At 44.1% G+C, this 13,537-nt stretch overlaps 1 protein-coding gene across 1 annotated transcript in view; it reads right to left on the bottom strand.

Moving 5' to 3' along the window:
* PIK3C3 (phosphatidylinositol 3-kinase catalytic subunit type 3) overlaps nucleotides 1–13,537 on the bottom strand; it is a 115,960-nt gene that overhangs the window by 53,339 nt on the left and 49,084 nt on the right. The window contains exons 15-20 of the mRNA XM_081318701.1: nucleotides 11,147–11,263; nucleotides 8,727–8,858; nucleotides 6,758–6,886; nucleotides 5,003–5,072; nucleotides 3,740–3,804; nucleotides 2,420–2,504 (exon numbers count right to left, since the gene is read on the bottom strand). Coding sequence (XP_081174827.1) covers nucleotides 2,420–2,504; nucleotides 3,740–3,804; nucleotides 5,003–5,072; nucleotides 6,758–6,886; nucleotides 8,727–8,858; nucleotides 11,147–11,263 — 598 coding nt within the window. The remainder of the gene's footprint in view (nucleotides 1–2,419; nucleotides 2,505–3,739; nucleotides 3,805–5,002; nucleotides 5,073–6,757; nucleotides 6,887–8,726; nucleotides 8,859–11,146; nucleotides 11,264–13,537) is intronic.

Genomic DNA, 13,537 nt, shown 5'->3' with positions numbered 1-13,537 from the left:
TAATAATAATAATAAAAATAGCATTACTCTCCTGTTCAAATTCCTGAAGATCAAAACTAAGCCGAGGCAAGATAGATTCTTAGGTCAGAAATATGGGGAAACCTTGCTAGCACTGATGAAGTTACCTAGTTGGGTAATGAAACATCTGCAAGAAAACAACTAAGCTGTGAAAGCATCAAGGACCCCAAAGTCCTACTCTTCTTTCTCCTTCTCCTCCTTGTCTTCCACCACTCTGGAAACACCGCTCCCTTCTAGCACTGATGATGTTGCCTAGTTTGGTGATGAAACATCTACAAGAAAACAACCAAGCTCAGAGAGCACCAAGGACCCCACAGTCCTCCTCCTCCTCTCCATAAACACCGCTCCCTTCTAGCACTGATGATGTTTCTGTTCTGTACCAGCCTACTACCGGCCCTGCAGAAAAGGCAGGGACAACCCCTTTACAAAAAGGCAAGAGGCTGGAACTAAGCCTGCCAAATTTATTGACACAAAACAGAGCAAACAGAGCAAAACCAAAACAGGAACCATGAAACAGGAGCTATTCAAACGGTTGCCTTCAGCAAACCAGCCCTCCCACGCATTCCCCTTTTATACAGTTCAGGGCGTGGCTTCTCTCTGCCTCCTTCCGAGGTGGCCCATTGCCTTCCTCTGTTTACTCCTGATTGATTGCCTCCTGCATCGGGCGTCCTTGAACAGGGCCAGCTGTGGGTCATCTTCATCCACGCTGTCAGGCTCACACAGCTGGGTCTGCGTCGTAACCAGATGGGAGGGGCCTGGCTGAGGGCTCTGTGAAGCCTCCGGGCTGTCCTCTACAGGCTCTCCAACACCCCCCTCCTCCTCCTCTGAATCGTCCGACCCAACTGCCAAACCCACAGGCTGACCCTAAATCACAACAGTTACCTAGTTTGGTAATGAAACATCTGCAAGACAACCACCAAGCTCAGAGAGCATCAAGGACCCCACAGTCCTCCTCTTCCTTCTCCTTATCCTCCTCCTCTTCCTCCTCCCCTTGTCTTCCACCACTCTGGAAATCCCACTCCCTTCTAGCACTGATGATGTTACCTAGTTTGGTAATGAAACATCTGCAAGAAAACCACCCAGCTCAGAGAGCACCAAGGACCCCACAGTCCTCTTCCTCCTCCTCTTCTCCATAAACACCACTCTCTTCTAGCACTGATGATGTTACTTAGCTGGGTAATGAAACATCTGCAAGAAAACAACCAAGCTCTGACAGCATCAAGGACCCCAGAGTCTTCCTAATGACACAATTTCTCGCACAACACTTCACACACGCTGTTTCTCAAAACACTTTCCATTACTGTTTGAGCACAATCATTAACTTCTCATTTCTGGTTCAAGGCTATTAGTAACCAACCAGCATTAAAGTAAAGCCATATTTAGAATACTGGTGAATTCCTCAATGAGTAACAGAGCAGAGACTTCAAACATTACATGATGTTCAACAATGGGCCTCGCTAACCTGGACAGATGTTGCCAATAAAAATGAATTTCCTCTTCCACTTTAGCATCAAAAGACGAGACAAGTAATTGCAACAGTTCCTCTTTCATCTTGTGCTGACCTAAAGGATGGAGCATGGCTGATGATAAACAATGCCTTCTACACTAACAATATAAAGAGCTGTGATGTCTGAGTTTCTTGCAGACATTTCATTACCCAACTAGGTAACATCATCAGTGCTGGTAAGAAGACCCCACTCCCTTCTAGCACTGATGATTTTACCTAGTTGGGTAATGCAACGTCTGCAAGAAAACAAACAAGCTCAGAGAGCACCAAGGACCCCACAGTCCTTCTCCTCCTCCTCCTCTTCTCCATAAACACCTCTCTCTTCTAACACTGATGATGTTACCTAGTTTGGTAATACAAAAAAGCCACCAAGCTCAGAGAGCATCAAGGACCCCAAAATCCTCCTCTTCCTTCTTTCTCCTTTTCTACAAATATTCCCTTCCTTGAGTTGCAATTATTATTATTTTCTTTACTGCAAGGAAAGATACATGGACTTCTCTTCTAGGTTCATTCCCTCAAGCACAATAATCCTGAGAAAGAATAGTCAAAACTCAACCTGGTGAATTCAGCCACTGAGTGGAACTAGGCTATCCAGTCCAAATTTAAGACCTTAAGTCCAATGGGACACAAACTCTGAGGTTGGCCAAGGTTCCTTTAAAAGGTCCATGAGGACAAGCTGAAGACCCTTGGTGCCTCAATTAAGATAGCTTTGGCCTAAATTATTGCGTTGCCACTGCATTGCAGCTCCCACAGGTTCTCAATGGCTCCATCGCGGCCATAACTGTTGCCAAGGGTTTGGGTTTTTTTTAGGAAAGCCCTACTCAAAACATAGGTAGTTACTTCCAGGTCATCTGAATTTAAGACAGACCCATGAAACTGTTTGCTAAGGCTCACCGCAGCTCTTCACGTAGGTGTCCATAACTTCCGCACTTATGCCGTGGGGCCCGGTTTCGCTCGGCGCGTGTTTCCGGAAGAAGTTCTACAAAAGCAAGATGGAAGGTTTACAGTTGGTCCTTGACATGAAAAGATATTTGGGACTGGAACGTCCATCATTAAGTAGTCCCAAGGGTGCTTTTTCAGGAGGCAACTGGACCTTCTTGGTATTTTTTTTTCTTTCTTTGAAGACGTTTCACTTCTCATCCGAGAAGCTTCTTCAGCTCTGACCGGATGGCGGATGCAGACAGCTGGTCATTTGCATTCTTTTAGAGAGTCGTTGAGGCCATTAAGAGGTTTTATGAATGGATTTCCAGGAAACCTTGTAGAATATAGGAACCATTTGTGTGCTTCAGTTTGAGATGCAGACAGCACAGACTCAAACCCAACAGCCTGCGCTTGCTTCAACAGTGAAGGGACCCAGGGCAGGAAACATCCTGCAGCCAAGAAGACTCCACATCCATTTGCACCACTCAGATAACCCTGAGGACACAGATAAACCTCCAAGTGGCCTCAATGACTCTCTAAAGGAATGCAAATGACCAGCTGTCTACAAGGAGTGTAAATCCTTCCACTCCCCACCATCCGGTCAGAGCTGAAGAAGCTTCTTGGATGAGAAGCAAAAGGTCTTCAAAGAAAAACGAAGAAAGTCCAGCTGCCTCCTGAAAAAGCATCTTTGGGACAACCCTGACCTGGATGATGGAGAATCTCCGTAAACATCCCATCATTAAGAAATGTGGTTGTTAAAGCAATATGGCAATATTGTTGATGTAATGTGAAGCGAAATTGACTTTCCCTGATGTCTCTGCTTGTCAGATGCTGGCTGGCAAGGCTGCAAATGGTGACCATCTAACCTTGGGGTGATTTAACTATTGTAAATACAGATCGGTTGCTAAGAGTCTGAATTTTGACCACGGGAATAGAGGGATGCTGAAACGGTTCTAAGTGCAAGGGCCAATTCTAAGTCCCTTTTTTTCCCCAGTGCCCTCGTAATTTCAAACAGTCATTAAAGAAACAGTCATAAGTCAAAGACCACCTGACTTTTTTGGCCCAGCCCGAGGAGGACAGAAAAAAGGATCATGGAGAAAACTGCTGTAAGGTCTTTTCATTCATACACATGTACGTACATACATAGAATCCAAAATCTACCCGCGCAACTAAGCCCAAAGTTTCCGTCGCTAAGTCAGACATTGGTTGCCCCATTTTACGACCTCTTCTTGCCACCGTTGATCAGTGAATCGATGCAGTTGTTCAGTTAGCAAGCCAAGTCAGCAGACCCACCTGGATGCTCTCTTCAGTCGCAAGGACCTCAGCCACGGGTACCGACTGGATGAACTGCATGAAACCTGCAGAAGCCGAAAGAGAAAGCAAACGCTCGCAGCTCAGAAGCACCTAGGTTTTTGTCCCTGTTCCCCAGTCCCCCAAGTGGCCTCAACGACTCTCTAAAAGAAGGCAAATGGCCAACTCTCTGCAAGGAGTATAAATCCTTCCAATCCCCACCATCCGGGCAGAGCTGAAGAAGCTTCTTGGATGGGAAGTGAAACATCTCAAAAGAAAAACAAGAAAGTCCAGTTGCCTCTTGAAAAAAGCATCTTTGGGACAGACAGTATGTATATGTTCGAAAGAAGATAGATAACGTCTTTTTTCCACGCCGAGGGCCTGGACTCTTTGAGAACTTTCTAAATATAGGTAGTCCCAGTGGTGGGATTCAGCTGGTTCGTACCGGTTCAGGAGAACTGGTAGCTAAATTTACCTGAATTCAGAGAAACGGCTGGAAGTCCAATCTAAGCCGCGGAGGACACCACTTCCGGAAGTCCGTTCTAGGCTTCAGAGGCCTGGAGGAGGCCTCCTAGGCTTGGAACGGCCCACCGGAAGTGCATGGATACCACTTCCGGAAGTCCGTCCTAGGCATCGGAGGCCTGAAGGAGGCCTCCTAGGCCTGGAACGGCCCACCGGAAGTGCATGGATACCACTTCCGGAAGTTCGTTCTAGGCATCAGAGGCCTGGAGGAAGCCTCCCAGGCCTCGAACGGCCCACCGGAAATGCGTTGATGCCACTTCCGGAAGTCCGTTCTAAGTATCGGAGGCCCAGGCCTGCATCACATAACAGAACTGGTTGTTCAGGTATTTGGATCCCACCACTGGGTAGTCCTCTACTTACAAGCCAGATTCAAAGTTCTGACAGTCACCCTTCCCCTGAAGCATTTGGTTGTTTGTTTGTGTTTGCGGCCATTTGTAGCATCCTGTAGACACGTGACCCACATCATGTGACGGTTTTGCTAAAAATCAGCACTTCTGGGTTTTGCACCCATAGTCTACCATTGGTGTGCTTAGTGACTGCGGTGTTTGCTTTACAGCCACGGTGTTTGCTTAACAGCTGTGGTGTTTACTGAATGACTGCTGAAAAGGATCTTTTATGAGCTGTTTTAATGTCCATGATGGGAAGGTCCCACTGGTCGCAAGCTGAGGACTATGTGTACTTTTTTTACTCCTCCGAGTTGGGGAGGTAGGGAGAAGATGGAGGTGGAAGGGCAATCGCTCTTACCATGTTTCGTACTTGTAGCCAACACTTTGTAGGGAGTCAGCTTGAGATCCAGATTCTCCTTGCGTAAGAGCTAGGGACAGAAATGGTGATCACGGTGAGAAATCTGTAAGCAACAATCTGGCAGAGTAGCAGAACAACAGAGTTGGAAGGGACCTTGGAGTTCTTCTAGCTCACAGGTCGGCAACCCACGGCCCTGGAGCCCCATGCAGCTCTTTCAGTCATCCTCTGCCATTTGCAGAGAGAGAAAGAGGCAGAGACAGAGAGACAGAGAGAGGCACTTGTGCTTCCCTTCTCTCTCTCTCTCTCTCTCTCTCTCTCTCTCTCTCTCTCTCTCTCTCTGTGTGTGTGATGGTTCCGATGAATGAGACAATTCAAACAAGTTGCAGGCATATTATTTATCTAAAAGTCTTTGTAATGCAATGAAACATCGGCACTCATGGAGGGATGCCAGAATCCGAAATCTCCTCTCCCCAAACCCATCGTAATACACACACAATCCCCGCCCTTATCTACACATCATAAATCACATTATCCAATTAGTTTTACATATGAGGTCTCTCCTCACATTCTGTAGGCGGGCTTTTCTAATCTTCTCAAAATAGTCGTTAGAAAATTCCCTCCCTTCAAGTGAAGCAGTTTAAATAAAAGGCTGTCTCTTATATTGTCAGTGCAAAAACATGTCAATGTTTGCAGCATTGACAGTGTGTGTGTGTGTGTGTGTGTGTGTGTGTGTGTGTGTGTGTGTGTGTGTAAAAAAGAGAGTGGCCTTGTTCTGAATGGGACGGAGTCCTTTCCAATCTTTGTTAAACATTTAACAGATTTTTTCCCCCTTCCATCTCCTCTGGAACTAACTAGGTTTCCAAAGACAGGTAAAGGTAAAGGTTCCCCCGCACATGCGTGCTAGTCGTTTCCGACTCTAGGGGCCGGTGCTCATCTCTGTTTCAAAGCCGAAGAGCCAGCGCTTGTCCAAGGACGTCTCCGTGGTCATGTGGCCGGCATGACTAGATGCCAAAGGCACACGGAACGCTGTTACCTTCCCACCGGAGTGGTCCTTATTTTTCTACTTGCATTTTTACGTGCTTTTGAACTGCTAGGTTGGCAGAAGCTGGTGTTCTGTACCAGCCTGCTACCGGCCTTGCAGAAAAGGCAACCCCTTTACAGACGGCAAGAGGCTGGAATACGTCTGCCAAATTTATTACAAAAACAAACAAAACACGAAACAAGATACCAGAGCTTTGAAACACTATCTGAGTGGTTGCTTTCAGCAAATCAGCCCTCCCCACACAAGTCCTTTATAAAGAGTTCAGGGCGTGGCTTCTCTCTCCCTCCTTCCGAGAAGCCCCATTGCCTTCCTCTGTTTACTCCTACTTGACTGCCTCCTGCGTCGGGCGTCCTTGAACAGGGCCAGCTGTGGGTCATCTTCATCCACGCTGTCAGGCTCACACAGCTGGGTCTCCACCAGGTGGGAGGGGCCTGGCTGGGGGCTCTGCGGAGCCTCAAAGCCATCATCAGCAAGTTCTTCAACACCCCCCTCCTCCCCCTCATCTGAGTCATCCGACCCAACTGCCGAACCCACAGGCTGACCCTGAATCACAACAGCTGGGACGAGTAACAGGCGCTCACTCTGTTACGCGGCACTCGGGATTCGACCCGCCAAACTGCCGATCTTCTGATCGACAAGCTCAGCATCCTAACCCACTGAGCCACCGCGTCCAAAACAAGGCCAGGCTAAATAACTAGGCTGCAAAATATCACCTTGTCCATCAGAGAAATGATCTGGAGAATGAGCTGATCTTGACGTAAATCATCTCCGTGTTTGAAGATTACAGGGTAGCTATCCCCGTCTTCGGTCTTGAAGAACAGCTGAGCCGGCATAAGGGCACTCTGATCAGAGAAGGAGAAAAGAAGAAATCAAGTTTTTCAATTGTCTTAAGAGGTAACTTTTCCTAGGAGGAAAACAGGGCGATTTCTTTCCCAAGATATAGAAATCTCCAAATAAAACTGTACACTCGTAAAATAAATACAGAGACTTCCCAATTTACAACCATTCATTTAGGGACTGTTCAAAGTTACAACATACTGGGGCAAAAAAAGTGATATTTTTTTCTTTCACACTTATGACCACTGTAGCATCCCGATGGGTACATATGTTCATTGATTAGAATAGTATAGTATAGTATAGTATCTGGAAGGGAGCTTGGAGGTCTTCTAGTCCAGCCCCCTGCTCAAGCAGGAGGACCTATACCATCTCAGACAAGTGACTGTCCAGTCTCTTCTTAAAAATCTGCAGTCATGGCGTGCTCATGATTTCTGGAGGCAAAGCTGTTCCACTGGTTAATTGTCCTCACTGTCAGGAAGTTTCTCCTTAATTCCAGGTGGCTTCTCTCTTTGATCAGTTTCCAACCATTGTTTCTTGTCCTGCCTTAAAGTGCTTTGGAGAATAACGTGACCCCCTCCTCTTCTGTGTGGCAGCCTCTCAAAAATTGGCATACTGCTATCATTGCCCTGAGTTATTTGCGAAAATCATAAAGGCAGGATAGAAGCCATCAAACCAACAAGTAAATGAATAAGGAAGTCGAGGCCAATAAAATTGACAGGATATTCCTATTCTGGGGAATATCATCATTTGTATCGTCTATAACGGAGAAAGAACACCCATCATTTGTCTTCTGCCTCTGTTTTTGAACCTTTCAATGCTACTTAAAAGGGCACAATAATGTAATTGGAATCGAACGGAAAAGTGGATATTGTTTTCTAAACTGGAAGGAGGGGGAACACAAAGAGGAGGATAACTTTAAAGCAATTAACTCTCTTCCCTAATTAACTTAGATGGCAATTCTATTTTAAATGCCCTTTCTGGGGGAAAAAAAACCCCTAATTTGTTTAGCTGGCAATTTGTCTCTCATAAAAAGAACAGGAGGTGGGGGGGTGGGGGGTGGGGAAGGAATCAATTAGCCTCTACAAATAAATGCATTTATCAGTTTGACGTGACCTGGTCCTTGATCTCTCTCTTGCTTTTCATGCAAGGGATGTTTGAAGCAGTAAACCCTTTGTCCTATGAGGTTCAAATCTTGTCTCAAATTCTTTCTCTTTCCTTTTCTAGAGAGAGAGAAAAAAAAAGGACTAGGAGAGTGGGGGGGAGGGGGACATGAAAGCAGTATTCCAGTGTTTGAGAGGCTGCCACAAAGAGGCGGCTCCCAATGGTGCTTTTCTTTAGGAGACAAGTGGATTTTCTTGTTTTTCTTTGAAGACGTTTCGCTTCTCATCCGAGAAGCTTCTTCAGTTCTGACCGAATGGCAGAAGATGAAAGGATTTCTATTTCTTGCAGAGGGGGAAGGATACGACACCACCTATCTCATGTTTACAACACAGTCCTTTCAGGCGTTCCAAGAAGGTGCCACACTCGTTTGCGCTATTCGGATGACCCGGAGGGCAGAGATAAACCTCCAGGTGACCTCGAACGACTCTCAGAGGGAGCACCAATGACCAGACGATGGAAAGGAATATAAGTCCTTCCATCCTGCCCCGTTCGGTCAGAACCGAGGAAGCTTCTCGGATGAGAAGTGAAAAGTCTTCAAGGGAAAACAAAAGAAAGTTGACTTGCCTTTTGAAAAAGGCACCTTCGGGACCACCATGACCGGGATGAGGGAGACTCTACACAGAGATTTGATATGTTTACACCGTCCAAATCATGCTGACTGCGAGACGGATTCTGTGCTGTTACCTTGAACAGAGTCGCTTTCTCAGGGATGATTCCTCTAATTTTCACTTGAGGTTCGAGGGGCAGGGGAATGGGTTCAATCTCTGACAAATTCATCTTTTCGTTGTCTGCCAGGAGAGTCTGTAACCGCTCATTCTAGAGGAGGAGAAGACAAGCAAAGGGGAGAAAGACAGTATACGCAAATAAGAATCCCATGTGAAATAAACATTTGTTTAATGCTCAGAATAATAGAAGAAGAGAATGGAATATTCTAGAACAGAATGGAATGTTCTAGAACAGAATGGAATGTTCTAGAACAGAACGGAATAGAATAGAGGAGGGAACGGAAGGGAAGACAAGAGAAGATGGAATGGAATATTCTAGAATGGAATATTCTAGAATGGAATATTCTAGAATGGAATATTCTAGAGTAGTGGAGTGGAGTGGAGTGGAATATGGAATGGAATACAATATTCTAGAATATTCTATTCTATTCAATAAGAGAAGAGAATATGGAATGGAATATTCTAGAATATAATGGAGTGGAATACAATATTCTATTCTATTGTATTCTATTCTATTGTATTCTATTCTATTCCATATTTTCTTTTCTATTCCATTCCATTCCATTCCATTCCATTCTATTCTATTCTATTCCATTCCATTCCATTCCATTCCATTCCATTCTTTCTTCTATTCTATTCTATTCTATTCTATTCTATTCTATTCTATTCTATTCTATTCTATTCTATTCTATTCTATTCTAGAATAGAATAGAATAGAATAGAATAGAATATGGAATGGGATACAATATTCTAGAACAGGGGTGTCAAACTCGCAATGTCACGTGACGTGTCGCAACATATCTTGAGTTTTTTCCCATCACCACCAACGGGGTGGGTGCGGTTTCGGCATGATGCATCCGGCCCGTTTGACACCCCTGTTCTAGAATATTCTTCTTAAAAACCTCCAGTGATGAAACACCCACAACTTCTGGAGGCAAGGATTTCCACTGATCAATTGTTCTCACTGTCAGATAACTGCTCAAGAGGATTATCTGTAGGAATATGCAATCTTTGGTGATTGAGTAGTATCCTTCCAGATATTAAGATTCTGGAGATGTGTAATTTATCCAATTTTAATTCCCCCCCCCCAATCTAAAAACGACGCAACATGCAGGGATATTTCCCAATAATTTCCAACAGTGTCTTATCCCTTTTTAAATTGGAGATGTTGATACTATTCGATATTTAATAAACAGGTAAGCTACTGAGAATGTTTCCTAACATTTCCTAATATATTCCTATTATTATATTTTCCTATTATTGAGACTTGATTTTGCACCAAAGGAGCAGTTAACAAGCATTTTGATTTAGATCCAACTTATCAATCTATAAGAAACCAGATCATCCAAAGTGCCAATCAACAAGAGAACCAATCAGCTGCTCGGAAATCAAATATAGCTCCAAATAAGTGACCACACAGGCATACAAGACACTTATGAGCTAAAGCAGGAGTCTTCAAATTCTGGGAGTTGAATTCCACAAGTCTTAAAGTTGCCAAGTTTGAAGACCGTTGAGCTAAAGAGAACAAGAAAAATCTTAATGACGGTGTTACCTAGTTTGGCAACGAAACGTTCAGGAATTATATTAAAAGAAGCTTGGAGAACAAAACCACAGCCAAAATCTAAAACCCAAGCTACAAATAAAAAAAAGTAAAGGTAAAGGTTTCCCCGCACATGCGTGCTACTCGTTTCCGACTCTAGGTGCTGGTGCTCATCTCCGTTTCAAAGCCGAAGAGCTTGTCCGAGGATGTCTCTGTGGTCATGTGGCCGGCATCACTAGACGCCAAAGGCGCACGGAACGCTGTTACCTTCCCACCTTCCCACCGTAGTGATCCCTATTTTTCTACTTGCATTTTTACGTGCTTTCGAACTGCTAGGTTGGCAGAAGCTGGGATGAGTAACAGGCGCTTACTCTGTTACACGGCACTCGGGATTCGACCCGCCAAACTGCCGACCTTCTGATCGACAAGCTCAGCGTCCTAACCCACTGAGCCACCGCATCCCTTAAGCTACAAATACCGGCTATTATTTCGGTGTTATATTGGCATATACTGAGAAGGTTTACAAATGTGGTTTCTTTCTTTTTCTTTGCTTTTTACTTCTGTGAAATTGACGGCATGCATTTGTGAATGGGCAGGTTTGGGGGGGTGTCTTTCATTCAATCAGGGGTGCAGAAATCTGAGATTTCGGGTGGGACCCAAACTTAACTGGGGCCAAACATAACCGAAGGGGATGGTTAGCCAGGGGACAAGGGAACAAACAGGATGGAGACGTTTAATTAACTTTAGATGCTAATGGAATCAAGGTTCGTTTTCACCCTGGCGCTTCTCACAGCTGAAGTTGGTTCCTGGTCCATTGCTAATTGTCTGGACATCTTTACCTTTTTTTTCCGATTCCCACTTTCACGCTGCACGGCTTTCATGAGATGGACCAGTCGATCAACAAAGGTCTGTTGGGCGGCCAACAAGGAACGCATCACCCGGACGGATTTGTCACCCTGGGTAAATCAGACCAAAAAAAGCTTTTTTGCTTTCCTTCCTTTTTTCCTTCCTCTCTTTCTTTCTTTCTTTCTTTCTTTCTTTCTTTCTTTCTTTCTTTCTTTCTTTCTTTCTTTCTTTCTTTCTCTCTCTCCTATTTCCTTTCTTCTTTCCTTTCTCTGCCTTTCCTTTCCTTATCCTTCCTTCCTCTTTCTTTCTTCTTTCACTTTCTTCCCTTCCTCCATTTCCCTTTCCCTCTCTGCCTTCTTTCCTTCCTTCTTTCCTCTCTCCCTCCCTTACTCTCCCTCCCCTCCTCCATTTCCTTCCTTTCCTTTTCCTTCCTCCCTTCCTCTTCCTCCCTCTTTCCCTCACATCTTCCTTCCTTCCTTCCTTCCTTCCTTCCTTCTTTCTTTCTTTCTTTCTTTTTCTTTCTTTCTTTCTCTCTCTCTCTTTCTCTCTCCTTCCTTCCTTCTTTTCTTTTCTTTCTTCTTTCTTTCTTTCTTTCTTTCTTTCTTTCTTTCTTTCTTTCTTTCTTTCTTTCTTTCTTTCTCTCTCTCTCTCTCTCTCTCTTTCTTTCTCTCTCTCTCTCTCTCTCTCTCTCTCCTTCCTTCCTTCCTTCCTTCCTTCCTTCCTTCCTTTCCTTCCTTCCTTCCTTCCTTCCTTCTTTCCTTCCTCTGCTGTTCTCTGGGCTTTTAGCAATTCCTTTCTGAGTAGCTAACAAATGATGACATTCACTCCACAGACATGTCTCTTCTCTCTTCCTTCCCCCAGCCACCCACCCACCCACCTACCCCTTCACTCCCTCAACATATAATGCAATCAAAGCTGCCTGTAGTAAGATGGTGGCTGACTGACCTTCTGGCTTTTCCACAGCTTTGCCAATAACAGTCATTCTAAAAGTGGGCATAAGCCAATTTGCACTGAAAGAGGTGGAGGGTTGTAGAACGGCAAGGAAATCCATGATAAATGAAAGACATTTAATGGAAGAGAATGTTTGTAGCTCAAGGTTTAACTGGGGGGTGGGTCCTTGATGCTCTCCCAGCTGGTTCTTTTCTTGCAGATGTTTCATTACCCAACTAGGTAACATCATCAGTGTGAGAAGAGTGTGGAGCATGTCTCCAAAAATGAAACACTCCTTACCAGCAATCAACAACCAGATTAGCAGATTAACAGTAGGCCAACAATCAAAAAGTCAGCAATACCCCAATCAAGAAACTACCAACTTAGATAAACAAGACAAGGAATGCCTCACCCAGACGGATTTGTCATCCTGAGTAAATCAAGGGACAAGAAAAGCTCTTTCTTTTTCTTTCTTCTTTCTTTCTTCTTTCTTTCTTTCTTTCTTCTTTCTTTCTTTCTTTCTTTCTTTCTTTCTTTCTTTCTCTTTCTTTCTTTCTTTCTCTTTCCTCTTTCTTTCTCTCTCTCTCTCTTTCTTTTTGTCTTTCTTTCTTTCCTATCTTCCTTTTCTTTCTCTTTCTTCTTTCTTTCTTTCTTTCTCTTTTTTCTCTTTCTTTCTTTCTTCTTTTTTTTCTTTCTTCTTTCTTTCTTTCTTTCTTTCTTTCTTTCTTTCGTTTTCTTTCATTCTTTTCTTTTCTTTTTTTCTTTTCTTTTCTTTTCTTTTCTTTTCTTTTCTTTTTTTCTTTTTTTCTTTTCTTTTCTTTTCTTTTCTTTTCTTTCTTTTCTTTTCTTTTCTTTTCTTTTCTTTTCTTTTCTTTTCTTTTCTTGGCTGTAAACCACAGCCTAACCAATGAACTTTCAAGACCACACCCACCAAGCCTGGGAGGGCACGCCATTTATATCTAAATAGAGAGCAAACCCCACTCCCTTCTAGCACTATTGAAGTCATCTAGTTGGATCATGAAATGTCTGCAAGAAAACTACCAAGCTCAGAGAGCATCAAGGACCAATTGCAATCAGAATGCAGCTGCAAGGGACCTTGGAGGTCTTCTAGTCCAACCCTCTGCTCAAACTGGAGACCCTATACCATTTTGGACAAGTGACTGTCCAATTTCTTCTTAAAAACCTCCATTGATGGGGCGCCCATGATTTCTGGAGGCAACTTCTGTTCCACTGGTTAATTGTCCGCACTGTTAGGAAGTTTCTCCTTAATTCCAGGTTGCTTCTCTCTTTGATTTGTTGCCATCCACGGTGTAAATGAAGACTCAATCATCCAGGCCAAGAGTATCTCAAAAGGTTAAATCATGGCAACTGGACCAAAGTTGGCCTGGATGATTGAACCTTTATTTACATGTTGCTTTTCATTTTGGGGAAAAGCTCCCACCCCCCCGTCTCCC

Source organism: Vipera berus, assembly GCF_964194415.1.
Source record: "Vipera berus genome assembly, chromosome: 2".
NCBI classification, from domain to species: Eukaryota; Metazoa; Chordata; class Lepidosauria; order Squamata; family Viperidae; genus Vipera; species Vipera berus.
This window is presented reverse-complemented; position numbering and strand designations above follow the sequence as displayed.